The sequence below is a fragment of the Drosophila kikkawai genome, chromosome 3R (assembly GCF_030179895.1).
Source record: "Drosophila kikkawai strain 14028-0561.14 chromosome 3R, DkikHiC1v2, whole genome shotgun sequence".
In the NCBI taxonomy this organism is placed as follows: domain Eukaryota; kingdom Metazoa; phylum Arthropoda; class Insecta; order Diptera; family Drosophilidae; genus Drosophila; species Drosophila kikkawai.
The window spans coordinates 15,120,125-15,137,366 of NC_091731.1; the positions used below are offsets into that span (position 1 = coordinate 15,120,125).

General features: G+C 41.0%; 1 protein-coding gene across 1 annotated transcript; it reads right to left on the reverse strand.

Annotated features, from left to right (window-relative positions):
* Nucleotides 1-1,093: 1,093 nt before the first annotated feature.
* On the reverse strand, nucleotides 1,094-16,290 carry l(3)neo38 (lethal (3) neo38). The gene is made up of 6 exons (XM_017180191.3): nucleotides 16,032-16,290; nucleotides 14,574-15,655; nucleotides 6,917-7,063; nucleotides 5,067-5,803; nucleotides 4,868-4,964; nucleotides 1,094-4,802 (listed from the first exon to the last, which is right to left on the reverse strand). The coding sequence occupies exons 2-6, from the start codon at nucleotides 14,776-14,778 to the stop codon at nucleotides 4,630-4,632; spliced, it is 1,359 nt and encodes a 452-aa protein (XP_017035680.1). The 5' UTR covers nucleotides 14,779-15,655; nucleotides 16,032-16,290; the 3' UTR covers nucleotides 1,094-4,629.
* Nucleotides 16,291-17,242: the final 952 nt, after the last annotated feature.

The following is a 17,242-nucleotide window of genomic DNA, read 5'->3' on the forward strand; positions in this document are numbered from 1 at the left end:
TTCCCTGCGGAATAGTTTTAATTCAAAGTCATTACAACTAATTTGAATGAGGAAGGTTAGTGTCGTTCTTTCTTTGTATTCTTGATCATCATCAACAGGCGAGTCTTTCTAGCCATGTTGGAAAAAAAAATTCTTGCAATTTTTTGATAAAATTCTCAATAATTGATTAAAAATGAGTATGCAGATTTGTTTATTCAGAAAAACTAAAACAGAAAAATTTTCAAAATGGAATATACATATATGGCTTAACTATGATTTTTAAACTTAGATTTATTTTAGATTATCAATTAAATATATGGATAAATATTCACTTAAAGAAATCTAAACTAATTCTAATTTTTCAAAAAAAAAAGTGTTTCTTTTGTTGGCAAAGCACATTTAGCGAAGACTCAAACCCGTACCTTGATTAGCAGATTGAAAGTTGGTTGGCAACGCGAATTACCTTTTCCCTTTAGGTCACATTTAAAGTTGTTTGAAAGAGGCGTTTTATATATTAAGATTTATATAAATAAATATATATATTTCTATAAAATAAAAACATGTTTTGTGTAATTAATTTGTATATAAATTATTCTTATTAAATATTTTTAATTTGGAATACAAACTTGGGAAAGGAATTTGTATTCTGAAGTTGTTTACACAGAAATACGTAGTAACACTTACCAATTAAAATTTTATAAAAATCCACAGAAGACATCAAACAAAAGGCAGTTTTGGGTGATTATAATTTATTAGAATTTTTATTGACTTAAGGTATATATAAATAAAATATTATTCAAGTACAAAGTTATATATACTCATTAATATTATTTGATTCAAGTAAATATATATTTCAAAGTGGCGGTGTTTTATTATATCATTTTTTTGTTGTCAATTAAGTACAATTTACTGTTCCTGCACTATTTCTAAGGGTTCGCGCGTGGCACAGCACAGACCGAAAGTGCGTCCGAGCCCCGAGATCCCAGGAGATATATCATATATGTATGTATGTGGTATTGTGTATTATGCGGGCAAGCCCCTTCTGATTCAGGTTTGGAACCTTAGCTCACTTTTTCGTCTCGGGGACTCGGGGATCGCGGATGCTTCGCGAACCCTGGCTTTGCTCAAACCTTGCCCATGCAACATTGTTTTTGTTTTCTTTCTTTTTTTTTGTATCTTTGTGTGTAATTTACGTTTAATCAATGAATTTTGGATCACAAACAGTAAATACGTCTTTAACGATAATTGCAGTTGAATTAAACATATATTAAGATCAGGGGTAGTTGGGTGTTTGGGTTTCTTGGAGGTTGGGGGCGTCGCTTTAATTATAAAAATATGGTATCTGCATTTTACATGTTTTTTGTTTTTTGTTTTGCTACTATCGTTTTTTGCGTCGAAATTACCATAAGTCCATCCAGCCTTAAACAAGTAATTTTTCGTCACCGATCGCACACTCGCGCGCACGCTCCATTATCCATAACACTCGGTTTTGTTTCTCTTCATTCAATTTTCAATTCAATTTTGCATTTAAACGCTACGTTGCCTTAACTTCAGTCCTTTCGCAGAAAACCTAACCCTAAATGTATTTAGCTCTTCGCCCGTCTTCTCCTCATCTTCGATCATCTGTTCCTCACATCCCCCGCATGCTGCAGACACTAAACATAAATTCAATACGTACAGTTGACAGTTTTAAGTTTACAGTTTCAAATATTGGTTGTGGTTGTGTGTTTGTGTGGCAATTGGCTTGTTAAATCGTAAATGGATCCATCAATCATCCGCTCCCTGCGCTAAATGCCGTCATATTCCCTTTTGATCCGCCTCTAACTTCATCTTTGGCCACGGATCCCTGCTCTAGCTATCATTCTACGCTCCTGTAAATATTCTTTTCTGATTTTTGTTTGAGTTTCAGTGTTCAGTTTCAAGTTGATTTAAATGCACTAAAAGTTGCACGGGACCGTTCGCTCGTTTGCCTGCGTGATTCGGTTGTTGTCCTTCTATCCTGTAATTGTATTTTCTTTCTAGTTTTTATACCTTCGCTAAGCCAATGAAATGTGTGTGAAAATATGTTTCTATTTAGTTAGTTCGATTTAATGCTTTTATTTGTTTGGTTGATGGTTCGTTTTTTTGCGTTTATAAAATGCCAAAAATTTGTGCAAATTTCTAAAACTTGTCCTTTTTTGTTTTTGTCCTTGTTATTATACTAAAATATTTGTTTTTTTTTTCTTTTAACTTTAAAATGTACGTTCTTTTTAGATTAAATTTTTGTTTTCTTTCTTTTCTTTCCATTTTGCTTTCGTTTTTGTTTTCATTTCGTTTCCTTTAAAATATTGCATTTTTATTTTATGTTTTTTCTTTTGGAGGCTTTATCCCTGAGTGATTTAATTTCATTTGTTTGTCATTTATTGCAACTTTTACTTTATAAACTTATTGTTTTATATTTTCTTATTCGATTTAAGTGTGTGTGTTGTCAAGAGGGAGAGAGTCTGAGTGGGTGAAAGAGAGAGACCAAGAAAATCAATGGCAAATAATAACTCCTTGTTTGCGCTGAAGGTAGCTTAATTATTTATAAGTTTGTCACGTTATGTTCACAATTTGTATATTGGGCCCCCGCCTTTGGGGCCAACAACGAAACGCGTCAACAATATATTCTGCTGCCCTCTAGTGTAGTAACTGTATTTAGATCTGTTTCGCATTGCTTTTTGGCTAATATATGCAATTACTAAGCTGTATCGTGTCTGCATCTGTTGCTGTCTTTAAAATATTTGTACTTCACTGCAAGTGTTTCAATTACAAACTGCCTGTAAGCTACTATAGTAGAGCTGTCGTTCAACTGGCTGGCATCGAACCAAATCGAATAGATATACAAGCTCTCGATGTCAGCCCGAGAAGTGATTAAGTATCTTTTTCTGTGTGTGAGATGTGCCCGAAAAAAGATTGATTTGGAGTGTGAAAATGTCGCTCTGGCTCGAACTTTTGGCTTCCTGATTTTGCAGAATTGAGAATCCATACATTTTCACAGATACAAGTATACGGAATTTTATATCTTAGTATCTATGAAATCGTAGCAGTCCCCATTCAATGGAAAGTGGAAACTGAGACAAAGTTCGAGCTCAGGGGGTCATTAGCCAATTGCGGAGTGATCGAGACAAACAAGGAAGAAGTGTTCGCTTTACAGTTTCCGTATCTGTATCTGTAGTATCTGTATCTGTATCCCTATGTGTATCTGTTGGCTAGCGTATTTAGTTGAAGCTGCGTATATAACTATACAAGTGTTTGCAATAGGTATTCTGCATCGCTATATGTCTGCATATGGATCTCTGTTAATCGTTAATCTCAAAAAATGCTTTGTATTTGAACAGTAAATTACGTTGTCACTTGCTCGAAGTGTTTGCACTTTATTTCGGTTATTGTTTTATGCCTTTATATCCCTATTCGGTTTTCATATGCTCTCTCTTTTCATTTGTATTTATATATATAAAAATATCGATTTATACAGTTGTGTTTCGGTTATTGCATTGCATTTGCTTTTGTAATCTGCTGCGATCCTATGGCTATGGCTGCTGCTGCTGTATGTTGTATATATTTGTGGCTCTTAACGCTATTTGTGGTTATCAGTTATCGGTATTGGATTCGTAAGCTTGGTTATATGTGGTTCTGTACTGTTCTGTGGTAGATATTGCAGTTTGCTGGCAAACAATGACGATGGCTGGAAGTTGGGCATGCATGCTGCACGCATGCTGAGATGCAAGTCGTGTCTGCTGTCTAGTGTTTGTGGCTGTGACTCGCGTCCAAGTCGAAGGTTTCCTTTTGAACATTCAAGTTTAAAAGCTTAAGATTACGTGACCTCGATTCGGGGTTTCCCTCTCTCTATGCCTACTATTGGTAAAATAAAATACAAGACTAGAAGTATAAATTTCGCTTTTAGAGCAGCTCTTACTTCGTTAAAATGTGCATAATTCTAGACGAATCTCTCCAAGGAAACACACGTGTACCTTGCGTGTGTGTTGTGAACAAAAGTGCCGCAAGGGCAACCAAAAACAAAGGCAAATCAAGAGGTTTATAAATTGCACATACATATATAGTAAATCGGTTGCAGACACATATTAACTTATTCTTAGAACAGCGTTCAATCGATCGCCTCTCGTTTTTCCTTCTTGTTTATGCAGCGACTACAGATCACAGATCCCCGAAAAAATGAGAAACGAAAGCTACGCGACGGCGTTATCTTTCCCTAACATATGCGCATACTAAACTCGAATTTAAATCTGTCATTCTGCTGATTTGTACATTTCGATTGCTATACTTTTTTTGCTCGACTCTTCTAGTGTGTTTGTGCGAAAATCTCAACTGAAAGAACTAAAGCTAAAGAACTGAAAGTGTCGTGAACAAAATCGTACTAATACTTGCATCCAGTAAGTATAACTCGTGTTTATTTTGAGGGTTATTGTATTGGAGTTGGGTGACGCTCAGCAGGACCCCCGGTAAGCCCCCAACGAATTTCAAAGGCAGCTCGGCTGCTCCCGGCCACAGGCAATGCGATCCGATCCGATTCGGATGTGGATCTATCTATGCCCGCCGCCGCCAGCAGCCTGGCCGCCCCTTATGGCTTGAAATTCGTCTGGGAGTTTACCAGAAGTCCTTGTACGATCCTCAGGAGCCGTGCAGCGCGTTGTTCTGCGCACTGTTGCCGCCACCACCACCGCCGCCGCCTCCGCCTCCTCCGCCGCCGGATCCGTTCACGTTCTGCGCCGACACCTCCGACTTGACGCGTCGGGCGATGTGGGACCGCGTGTGCTTGCGCAAGTGGTCCTTGCGATAGAAACCTACGGTAATCAATGATCAATTAAGCATCCTCATATTATACGGTCTTCGATTCCAGGACACTTACCTTTTCCACACTCAATGCATACATGCTTCTTCTCGCCGGAATGGATGACAATGTGCAGAGTTAGCTGCTCCTTGCGCTTGAAGGACTTCATGCAGATCTGTTTAAAAAAAAAAATATGAAAGTTAGTATCTCATCCTTATGTAATTTTTCAACTTGTTTAATAGTCTTCATTTCTTCCGTAACGGTTGTCTCGACTCACATTGCACACATGCGGTCTGTCCGGTATGTGGGAGAGCTTGTGCCTGGTCAGGTGGTCCTTGCGCTTCAGCGCCGCATTGCAGATGTCGCAGACGAAGCGCCGCTCTACGGCGTGCGAGATAACGTGCTGCTCGATGAGGCTGCGGTCCGGATAGGCCATCTGGCACTCCGGGCAGCAGTATAGCGTTGAGCCGTCCAGCGCCTTCGTCTCGCGGATCTCGCCAGGCTTGGGGCGCGGCTTCTTCTCCTTTGGTGGTTTCTTCTTTTTGGTCTTCTTGCCGGTGGCTGTGCCGGTGGCGCCGCTGGCATTCGTGGTGCCCACGGATCCGGTACTGGATACCGCCCCGGCGCCGCCATTGCTCACCGTCCCATTGGCATTTCCGTTCACCCCGTTGCTGGCTCCTCCATTCGTCAGCGTCGCACCGTTGGCGTCCGTCATGTTAGTCATATGACCGCCGTGCTCCATGCCCACCAGTCCGTTGTGGTGGCCCCCATTAGCCCCATTATTACTGGGCGTCAGGGCAACGCCACCCAGCGCCAGGCTGGCCAGATTGGTGCCGTTCTTGAGGACATCCCCGGTGGACTCCTTCTTGATGGTCTCCGAGTACTTGAGGAAGTGCTGAATGGAGATGGGCAGTGTGGCGGAGAGCAGGTGTGACGAGTAGTCCACCGTGTTGGCCGTGTTGGCCAGCGTTTGCCAGGATTGGTTCACATTCTGCAGGATCTGCTGATTGAGGACTATGGAAACGGGAGAGGAAGGATTTATTGTAGTGCGAAAAAAGAGCATTTCCTAGAGACTTAAATTTGTTCGTTTTCAGTCCAAAGTAAAGAAAAAAAAAATTTATAGATTTTTGTACCAATTTTAAATCTCTAGGATTTCATTTAGTCCCATAAAGCATTATCTAATGGTACTGTATTTCTTTCTAATGGAATCAATGTCATTTACTAATTATTATTCCATACTTTTCTAACCCCGAACCTAACATTTCTTAATCAATAGACATCTCATTATTATCTAATCAACTTCTGCATAATTTTCTTTTGAGCTACAAAAAAAAAAAAGCCTACCCCAACAGCAATTTTCCAACACCCTTCGTTTCCCCTTTGGGGGCGTGTCAGCAGCTTTATAGTATATGTGTCTGGGTAGCAACCAATTTTTTCGTCTTCTTCCGGCTTTCTCTTACAACTGGATACTGTCAATAAAATTGAACCCATCTTGGCTATTTAATAAGTGTTAACTTTACAAACTAGTAAAGATAATTTCAATATTTCAATATTATTACTTTAAATATGTTTTTAAAAGTCAACGAATTTTGATTTTGAAAGATTTGTACAAATCCGGAAAGAGATGTCTATTCTGAAGAATCCCCGGATAGTAACCATTATTTACTGCCAAGGACACACCCACCCTCCTCACATCCGAGCGGTGCACACTCTTCGCTTTGCAGCGTGCGTAATCATTGGGATGAGAGGAGCAACATTCACATCCACTTAAGGTGGCTCAGCGTAAAACTGGATGAAAAAGTGTGCTATACCCCAACCCATCTACCTACCCAGATGCCCCTCTTACTGCCCCTCGGCTCAGGGGATGGCAGACAGGCCCAAAAACATTTATAAATAACGAAGCCGAAGGGAGACGCACGACGAGTGATGACTACGTCCTTGAAATACACATATACCGACCCGAAAGCGCTGTACATACACCAGCCAGCTCAGCCTCCCCCAGACCCAGCAGCACGAACACCAGAACCAGACCCAGACCCGGAGTCAAAGCTAGAGCCAGAGCCGGAGCCACCCACCCACGCAGTTCCGCCCACTCAATCCCCGACTGGCGGCTCGCCGACGACTCACCTTCTTCCCGGTCACGTTCGATTTTTGGATGGATTTTACCCTTATGATCGGCCGCTGCGGCTGCATTGAGAAAGTTCAGATCGCCCTGCGGCTGTGAGTACGGTATGGATATATTCTGGCCATATTGCATGTTGTTGGCAGCCGAAACTGAAAAGATAGAAATTTTCACAATTAATATGGGGTTTTTGGTTAAATCGGTCGCGTGGGACAGGAAATAGGAGAGGGGAAACAACATAGTCTTGGATATTTACACATCGTGAACACCCTTAAGTGAAAATTCGGTGTATGGTTGTTTTTCCTTTTGTTTTTCTTTTGTGTGTTTAGTCAGGGATTTAGCACTATTAACTGTTAAAACACTGGCACACGACTTGATTCGGCCGCCGCTCTCGCACAACGCACTCTGGCCGACTAACTACAACCGACTGGGCCTGACTGGAGTTGCTCCTGGTTCCGGCAAATGCTTCCCTTCGCCGACGACCTCCTCGTCCGTCTCCGGCCGGCTCCGAATCGAATCCCGTGGCTCAGCTGGCGAGCCGAATAAAGATCGGGTGCCGGCACAAAAACAACGTACGGCCGACAAAGTAACGACGATATGGCACGACACACGTACGCCTATATACGGATATATATTCGCGTATATATGTATACGGGTATCTAGGGCCAGTAACTGTGCCTGTGTGTAGGTAGCAACATTTTCAGCATACAAAAATATTGGGGCGGACTTTGGTTCGGATAGTAACATGACCTAGTGTTTGCCGGATATAAAATAATTTCTATAAAATTGCGTATACGCCACGTTGTCTTGAATATATTGAATGATGACAAGCTTTTGTTTATTGATTTTTAATGATTAAATTTTAATCAAATTAATATTTTTTATACATTTTAAGATCTTTACTGAGAAAATAAATAGTTATTAAATGTAATATTACAATCATTGAAGACCAATGTACAGATAGAAAATTGTGAAATCAACAAGCTAACAATTTTTACTTTTTTAATATATGAAAATCAAGAAATTGTCGAGAAATTGTCGGAATACAGACACTAGACAGCAATAGTTTAATTGTATTTTATTTGTCTAAATTTGTTTTACCCAGGCATTGGGATATTGGCTCCAATTCATACCTTTCTATAAAGCAAAAATCAGCTGGATGTCCTGTAGAAATGCAAATAAGTAAATGCTGATTGATGGTAGGCCTAGTTCTCAAGCTTAAAAGGTTCACCCTAACGACCATAAATATGTATCGGTGTAGTATAGTTAACGGCGCTTGTTCCTACTCGCCGAACGTGCGTGTGCCTACAAATTGTTGTTGTCTGCTGGCTGTCGTCGCCCTCCCCCCAAACCGCCCGCTTAAGCCTCCCCCTTTTGGGCCACACGCTGTCGTCTGCCAAGGCCAAATTTTCACACATACACACACTCACACAGAGAAAGACGCACACACGTGTTTTCGGGCCCCGACAACGCATACACATAGGAAAAAGGAAATTAAAACTGAAACTGAAAATGCCGGCCGCGCACACGCCCGAATGTATGCCATAGGAAAAGCGCTCGCCGACTTTTTTTCTTTTTCGGTGGGTGTGTGCGTGCATCTCTCCACTTTTCCCCGGAACCCCGTTGCCTGCTTCTTGGCTTTTTCTTAGCCGGGTGCTCGGTTTTATAAATAACATTCTCGGGCTGTTGCCAATTGCCTGGCTTTTCTATATGTACGCCTGCCTCAGATTGTTCCTGTGCCCTCCATAGAGCTGATTCTGGATGGAAGGATTCGGATTCGGGAAGCTGTTCTCTCTAAATTTTATAATGTTATTCACAATTAGGCGAATATAAAAACAGCACTGCCTGCTGTCTGAGGGCGCAGAGAAAGAACATTTCCCTCTCGCTGACGTGGTGAAATTTATGTGTCCCTGTGCGTGTGGTCTGTGCTGGTCTTAGTCTCTGTATAAATTACCATTCGACCTTGGGCCATAACTTAACATATTTCCGAATGCTTTAATTCTTTTCGCCTTTTTTGGGCTGGCTTTCCCCAAAGTGTCACTTTAATAAAATCGTCGAAGTGGCAGTAATTTAAATTGAAACCATATGGTTATGCAAATGATTATGCGTAACCGTCACGATATATCAGAGCAATAAACGTTACATATTTATGCAAAACCGATGGGAATCTGAGAAGTAAAATGATCATGAGATATTGCTTTCAGAATTACGTATATTCAGGGTGTTAGAGCTATCACTAAGGTATTTTAAATACAGAAAAAAGTGTGAAAAATGAATCAAACCAATTTTAAATTGTAAACAACTAATTTACACCAGCCCTGAGACCATTTAATGGTTTTAATACCAGTAGTAACCTCAAAAATAGTTGTAGAATCTAATAAAAATAATTCAATAAAATATGTTTGGTAAGGTGTAACATATTACGGTATACTTTTAGAAACTTTTTTAAATGATTTCAAGTTCACATATATTTTCTGGTACTAACTGATTTAATATAAATTCCATGTTATTTTTTTAACATTTAAAAATGATTATTTAAAAAAAAAAAGATTTATGCCTAATGTTAAAACTTGGTTCACAGCTCTTAATACAGTACTTAATTCTAATGAATTACTGATGCAATTGCCTAAGTGTCAATTGGTTAAGACATCATCATCATCCGGCAAACGGCTTTGAAAAAAATGCAAAAAATTAAAATTGAAAGGTAGCCATAAAAAGGGTTCAAAGGTAGCCGGAAAATACGGACTAGAGTGGCCAAAAACACGGGCGACAACAACAGAGATGGAGACGGAGACATGGTAACAACAAAAAGCGGGATATGGATGTGGATGGCAACCGGCATTCGTCGTTTTCGTCGGTTCGGTCGTGGCATTTCACTTTTCACTTCACTTTCCCATGAATAGGATGACGACAACGACAACGTGGAGGAGGCGAATATATTGCCGGATTCGGACTCGTATTCGGAGCTGGAGCCGGAGTAACGAGTCAAAGTCGGTGAAGTCGGAAATACGGCCAAGCGAGAGTGAGAGAGCGGAGAGAGTGGAGAGAGTGTAGAGTACGGCCGAAGAGTGGGAGAGCGGCATAGCGAGTGGGGTTTCTGGGCGGATGGCAAAGTGGAACAAAATGGAAAGGAATGCGCCAGGCAACGATTTGGAAAACATGGCGTTTATCTCGTCCTGTCCATGTCCATGTCCCTGTCTATGTGTGTCGGTCGCCTCTGTCTGCGTGTGTGAGAGTCAGTGAAAGCGGTGAGAGCGCCAGCGCGGTATAGGAAACAGATGTTATTTCCGCTATTTTCCCGTCAGATTTTGCCTTTTTTTGGCGGGAAAATTGCCTCTCTCTCTCCTAAAAGAAGCGCAAAAAGCGATAGTGACATCACTGACTGCAACCCCTAACGGAGTTGGGCGAAACTTGACCCGAAGTGTGCTGCCAGCGGAGAGCGAGAGAGTGAGAGCGTATGACAGTGAGATGGTGTGGCGGGGGTGGATGAGTAGAAGGGGTGCGAACATGTTACACTTTAAAAACAAAGACAAAATATCAGACAATTAATCATTGATGAAAAAGGAAAATTATACATTACTTATTACTATTTTACTAATTTTAGTTATTATAAATATTTTGTTTTTGTTTCTTAATAAGTCGAGAAAGGGTTAAATAAATATGCTTTAATAATTTCGAACTAATAACTCACATGAAACACAAAATTATACAATCAGGAGAAGAGACTGGAGTAAGCGCATTATCACATAACTAGACATAGCGTCATAAAAATAACTCAAATATAAAATAAAATGTTCAATGTTTACCATAAGATCCAACGCTTTGCTGAGTGTACAGTAACGCAAACGAGACTGAGAGGGGTAAAAAGCAAACGGCGCCATCGCCAGAGTTTAAGTCATCAGCGCCAGCAGGACGAAATAAAAAAAAGTCTAAAGCTCTACGGCCGCTTTAAGCCTTAAAGTCAATGGTGAAACAACAAAGAAATAAATAATCAATTCTAGCTAATATTTATTTATCTATATTCATTGAAAGAAAGGGGCTTTCGGGGTTTGCGGTCTGAGTACCCCACGTAATTGCTTTATCATGCGCACTTTTTTAGTGTTGCATACATCCAGGCAACGATTTGGGGGTGTAACCAGTCATTCACACCCACGAAGCACATACCTCTGTGTACAGTGCACATAGGTACATAACTTCGTACATATGTATGTATTTATGTAAGTAAAAAATGCAAATGTTTTATGGCTGGGGTGTCTGCTGTACATTAGGGGGACGTTAATAAAAGGGAGATCGGAGTGTGTCCTCGACAACAAGATACCCGGTGTCCACTGACATTCCGAATATTCCTATAAAGTTTTAAACTCTCACTCCTAGTGTTTTCATCCAAACAGATTTAATATGTATATTTTATATCCGTGAAATATAATATGATTTAATAGGGACTAACAAAAAAATAATAAATAAATTAAAAGCATTTAGTACTTATAGTTAATCTGGTTGTAATTTTTCGTTCTTCCCTTCCTTTGGAATGAGTGCCTTTTGAGTTAAAAGATATTTTGACTCAATATTAATTTATATGTTAATAAAAATCGGCAGTATTGCGATAAGTAGGAATGAAATATTTAAACTAGTTTAAATATTAAACCTAATCCTGTAGAATTAAAAACAGGAACATCACTGTTTTTACACTAAGATAAAAACAAGAAATCAGCTGCATTGTCTATTATCCTCTTGGATCAACTAAATAGACTACAATGTTTTAATATATGTAATTATTTACATCTTCATCTTTACACATATGTATCTCTTTAAATGCGTTTTATTTCTATCTTAATTATACTTCAAATTTTGGATTTTCCAACAGCTGAAGTCCAAGCAACATTCTCCCAATCCCCTGCAGGTATTTATCTGTTTACATTTCCAGCAAACCATGTCTGCTGCCATGCATTTCCCGGTAACCCAATAATGATTTATACAAGCAACCCGGCCAAATTATCGGGTAGGTATCGAGAGATAAACCTCGAGCAGGTCAGAAAGTCGCAGGGCAGCGATAATGCAGCTAATAAGCGAGAAAAGCAGGAAAATGCAGTGGCTCGAGTGAGTACGTGGGACACCATACCTGCCTGGGATCAGCTTGGGCACTTGAATACCACCGAATGCCGAATACTGAATACCCCGCGCCGCCGACCCGTGGATTATACACACTCTCGGTATGTGTACAGAGGCAGATAAAAGAGCAACCCACAAATACAGGAACAACCCAAACACACACTGGCAAACGCATTTTCCTGTTATGGCAGCAGGTAAAAAATATAAAACGCTAAACTGGAAATATAATGCGTAGCTCAAAAGGCGGGATCAATGAACCTAACCGATGCAGAGGAGTTTGGGTCTGGGCCCGGGCTTGGTTCTCCACTTTCCAATAAATGCAAGTGGAATTAATATCTGTGCAGTTGCCAGGGCAAAAATAAATTATGAAATGCTGCAGTGGATGTGGTTGGGGACGGTGGTTGCCCTGGGAATCTAATTATGCAAGGAAATGCAACTAATTAGAATTGATAAGAAGAAGGAGCCGATGGTTGGGGGATGAACCGAGGGTTTTATGCACTTAATATATCAGGGGTGGGCCCGTCCCGGTCACACCCTGCAACTACAACTACAACAACAACAACGAAAAAAGTTGCAACTTGGCAGGAAGTCAGTGCAATTAAAAAAGCAATGGCAGGCTCTTTAGGGGTTGGGGGTTGTAAACTCGTACACTCACACTCGCACAGAACCAAGTCAACACACGTACATATATGTATTTAATTGTATTTCTATGTGTGTGCTTAAGTAGCTGAAGAGAACGAAACCCACCCCTACGACAAAAAAACAAAGTGAAATGCAGCAAATTCAAAAGTTATTTGAGTTCATTGCATTTTCAAGCCACGCAAAACAACAACAAGAGCAGCAGGAATGGTTCGCACACACTCTCACCAATACACCCCCACTCGGGGGTGGGTGGTAATGACTCAAAACATAGAGCGTCGGATACTCGTATAAAAAAGAGCGCAGAACAACAAAAACAACGACGAAAAAATCGTTATATTCAGCTTTGATGACAGGGTATACTCGTACTCGTACTAAGTCGTCGCTCCACCCCGCGACCAACCCCCAAAAAATTGTAGTGCGGTTTACAAATTGGACTAGCTGCTGCTGCTCGCCCGAGGAAGACATCCTCTTCGCTGGCCAGAATGCCAGCCATCCAGCCAGCGTTCTACATCAGGGTTGGGGGTGGAAAACCCGCTTGATGCCAGTTTCACTTACACTCACACATGTCTACACGCGAATGTCAGTAAGTAGATCCAGATGGAAAACAGCCTTTCACTGGCGATTTACGAAAAGCATTGTTTGAGTCACTCAGGGGGTTATTGTTTTCCAGAAAATAGTAAAATGCATTTAAGATACTAACGTACATTTCAATAAAATAACATAAATTTAATGGTTCCTTCATATCAATTAAATCTGTTAAGTTTTATGAAGCCACATTAAAAAGCCTTACGATACACCATAATAAACCACTGCTTTGTGATTTTAAGCAAAATTTAGACTTTCAAATAATTAACGCTTTGTTTTAGGGATATTATAATTAAATGCATAATAATAATAATTATAAGTATAACATCTCTAAAATAAAGCGTTGTATTTAATAATTCACATTTATTTATTATTTAATATTTTGATGTTAAATTCAAAGTTTGGCTTTGGCAAAGTCTATTCTGTTTTAATTGGTTTGGTTGCATCCAAATAGACTTCCCTTACTTTCTAACAAGTATAATCTCCTGCACCTTATTTCTAATAAGTTAATGCCAAACTTAAAACGTATTTTTAAGTATGTTTTATTATAATTGTTTGCAAAATACTCGTGATTATTCAAAATCAATACAGAATATCTTCATTTTGTGGTATCCTAAACAAAATGTCATTTAAAAATGGGAATAGCTTTATGAATTAGCCTTCGATTTATGTATGACTCAAATTAGTTTAATTGACCATAAAAATGGAGGAACATACTTCGTGGGAAGTGTAGGTAGGTTGAAATTGTAAAAGTTTTCATACTTTTGTGATAGTTTTGTTGTTCTTTTAGTTATTCAAGTTCTAAAGGTATAACTGTATAAACGCAAAATGTACTTATTGTGGAAGTTCTTTTAAAAAAAAACTACAACTTTCCGTTTAAATCATATTTTAACTCAAACTAAAAAGAATCAAATAACTTTTATTGACAGAGCGGTTTAGAAACTCAAGTAAAAGTAATCCAAGTTCTTATGGCAACGTTTTCGCGGTTTGAATCATGATTATTGCTACCCCCACAAGGCCCCCAATAACGAAACCCAGTGTGTAGGGCATTAGGCGAGCCCATAGCCCGACCCTCTCTGCCACCACCTCTGCCGCGGTCGCTGCCGCTGCTCGAGTGAGAGTGTATTCGTTATACCCCCCTGAACGCTATGACGCCGGCGTCGCTGCCCGCAGCGGGCGAAAATAAATCGATAAAAATAAAATAAATTTTTAGTGATTATGTTATACAGACACATGCATGTGCATGTGCATGCGCTTGAGTAGGGGGTAATGTATGTATGGCTTATGTGTGTGATGTGTTTGTGGCAGATGTAATGATGCACTTACCGTTGGGCACATTCTGATTAAAGTGATTGCCATTGGTCTGATAGCGCTGCACATGGTTATCGGTGCCGGCGGCCGCCGCAGCGGCTGCTGCATTCACAGCGGCGGCGGGGGGCGTACCGAAGGCGCCGGGCGTCTGAGCATCAAATTTAGCGGCAAACTGATGGATGCCGGAGAAGGGGCCGCCGAACGCGGAGAAGTTCATCATGTCAGGATCGGCGGGGCGGATGAAGCAATGCGGATGTCGACTCGGCCACGCGGGGCCCTCTTCGGAATTGTAATAATCCTTTAAAGTGGTTTGGTCGCACTCTCTTCGCTCTCTCGATCGGTTTCTACACGAGTCCCGTTTTTCGCGATGACGAAGAGTGGGTGGTGGAAAGTGGTAATGGTGGTGGTAGTGTGCCTTCTGTTGTTGTTTTCTTCCTCTTTTCCGCCGCCGCTGGTGGGGGTTGGTTTTCTTTTATTTCTCCTTCTCCTTCTACTTATTCTCTCCTCCTTTCCTCTTTCCTCACACACTCACACACTGGCGCGCGTACGAGCGCACAGTTTTATGCTGTGCTTTGCTTTTTCGGGGGTAGAAAAGCAGGCACCACACAACAAGAACAACAACAAGCACTCACTCACACTCGCACACGCACACACGCGGAGAACCACTTTCGGTTTCGATTCTCGACTGCGACTCTGGCTTGGTGCTCTGCTCTGGCTCTGCTCGAACTAAACACAAACACGCACATAGACACACACCCCGGCGGAACGGAGCGGAATCGCACTAAAGTCTCGCTTACGATTACGCTTACGACCGGCTCGTCGAGGCTCCAACATCAAACTAAAAGTAACATTACAACGAGGCGAAAGAAAGCGGAAACACTGGGCCAGGCAGAGGCAGAGGCAGAGCGACGCGGACGCGGACGACGGCAGCGCTGCGACGCAAATGACAGTGACAGTGTGCCTAGGGGCACGGCGGGTATATTAGTTCGAACGGAGGTTTGGTTGGATGTAACCGGCACAGCGGCTCGCCTGTCCTATCGTTTCCTCGTGCAAGCTTATCCAGGGTAATTTCCGCTAATCCTTTTGTTTAAATAAACCTGCAGTTTAAATCTGTGATTAGAATACGCTTAAATGTTTGCACCCATCTACATAGTTCTAAATTGCATTTGGTACAGTATTGGTTAAATCCCTTAGTTTTGTATTCCACTATTTAATAAAAATACTATAATTTATGCTTAAGGAAGCTATTGATTCGAATAGTTGAAGCTTGGCTGCTCTTTGTTAATTCTCCCAGTTAATGAGTACCACTGGGTCGAATACCCAGGGCCTGCATGACTGCAGCATTCTTACATGTTTGTATTAGTTCGCTGTGTGTGTTTGTACGAATGTCTGTATGTGTGTGTGCCGCTTTGAGGGTGGAAGTTTTTCTACTTCTCTGGAAAATGCGCGTTTATTTGTACGTTCGTTCCTTACATTTCGCTGCACCGTGCGCCGGGCATATGACACGGCCCCAGGCCCCTGCTCTTGGTCCTGCTGCCTAACCGAGATTAGCCCTTGCTCCTGGTCACTTGCCAGAGATTGCTGGGCGGCGGAAGATACTCCATGCGCGATCCGTGCAGGCGAAGTGCAATTTATGCTGGAACTGAGACGCCAAAAGCAGACAGACACGCAGCGAGACACGACACGAAGTTCGCTGTAAGTTATCAGGATGAAAACCGGTTGCGAGCGTAGCATAAAAACTGGTTTCCACCGAGAGATGAGCTACTTTTTGTGGCCGCCAACAACAACTGAAATGACAACGCGGAGCAGGATGACTTTCCGAATATGTGTGTGGATTTGGATATTGAGTGCGATCCAGAAGAGGCCATAAAGATTGCACTTTTTTATGGGAACGGAATTAAATTATATGTAAGAAACATTGTACTTCTTACACGATTAAAGTTCTAGAATATTTCTTAAAGGGTAAGTAACAGGGCGTAATGATAGATCTTTGTAAACATAATTATCAATACTAAATAGCAGAATTTTTTCTAAGCACAACTTGTATTTCTTGTATAATCTGAACAAAACAATACTACCCATAAAAATTACTTACATTTTTATTCCATCAATTTAAATAAATGAATCGTTAATTAATAATTTCTACCTCATAATCGATTGCAATTTACAATTTTCCCTAATCTTATTTGTAAAAAGAAGTAACATTTTCAGCTAGAATCCCTGTAGGGTATTCACACGTCGGCGCTGGCTGTCGGTAAGAAAAACGCACACACAATGCGCCTTGTATTTTTATTTGGTTTTCCAACTTTTTGGGGTTGTGTGTGGTATTGCTGTGCACTTATACGTTTACATGTGAATGTCTGTTTGTAGCGGCGTATATACGCCGTGTGTTTAAGTATCTATGTTTGGTTATATGCTTGTGTGCATGTATCTGGATCTGTTTGCCCACGGCGACAGGGAGACGGAAGAACGGAGAGAGGCAGAAAGAGCGGCAAGCGGAGAGCGCAGCGTTCTCGAGCTCATTGCTCTCGTTGCATTTAATTCTGCTGCGCTATATGTTGTCTTTAATGAAAGTGAGTCCAGCGGCAAAAGAAAGCAGGCCGTGTGGCTGAGCTGCACTACGACGACAAGTTCTGCCTGCTCTTTCTTGATTCTTATTCTGATTCTATTTCAGAATTTGTTCC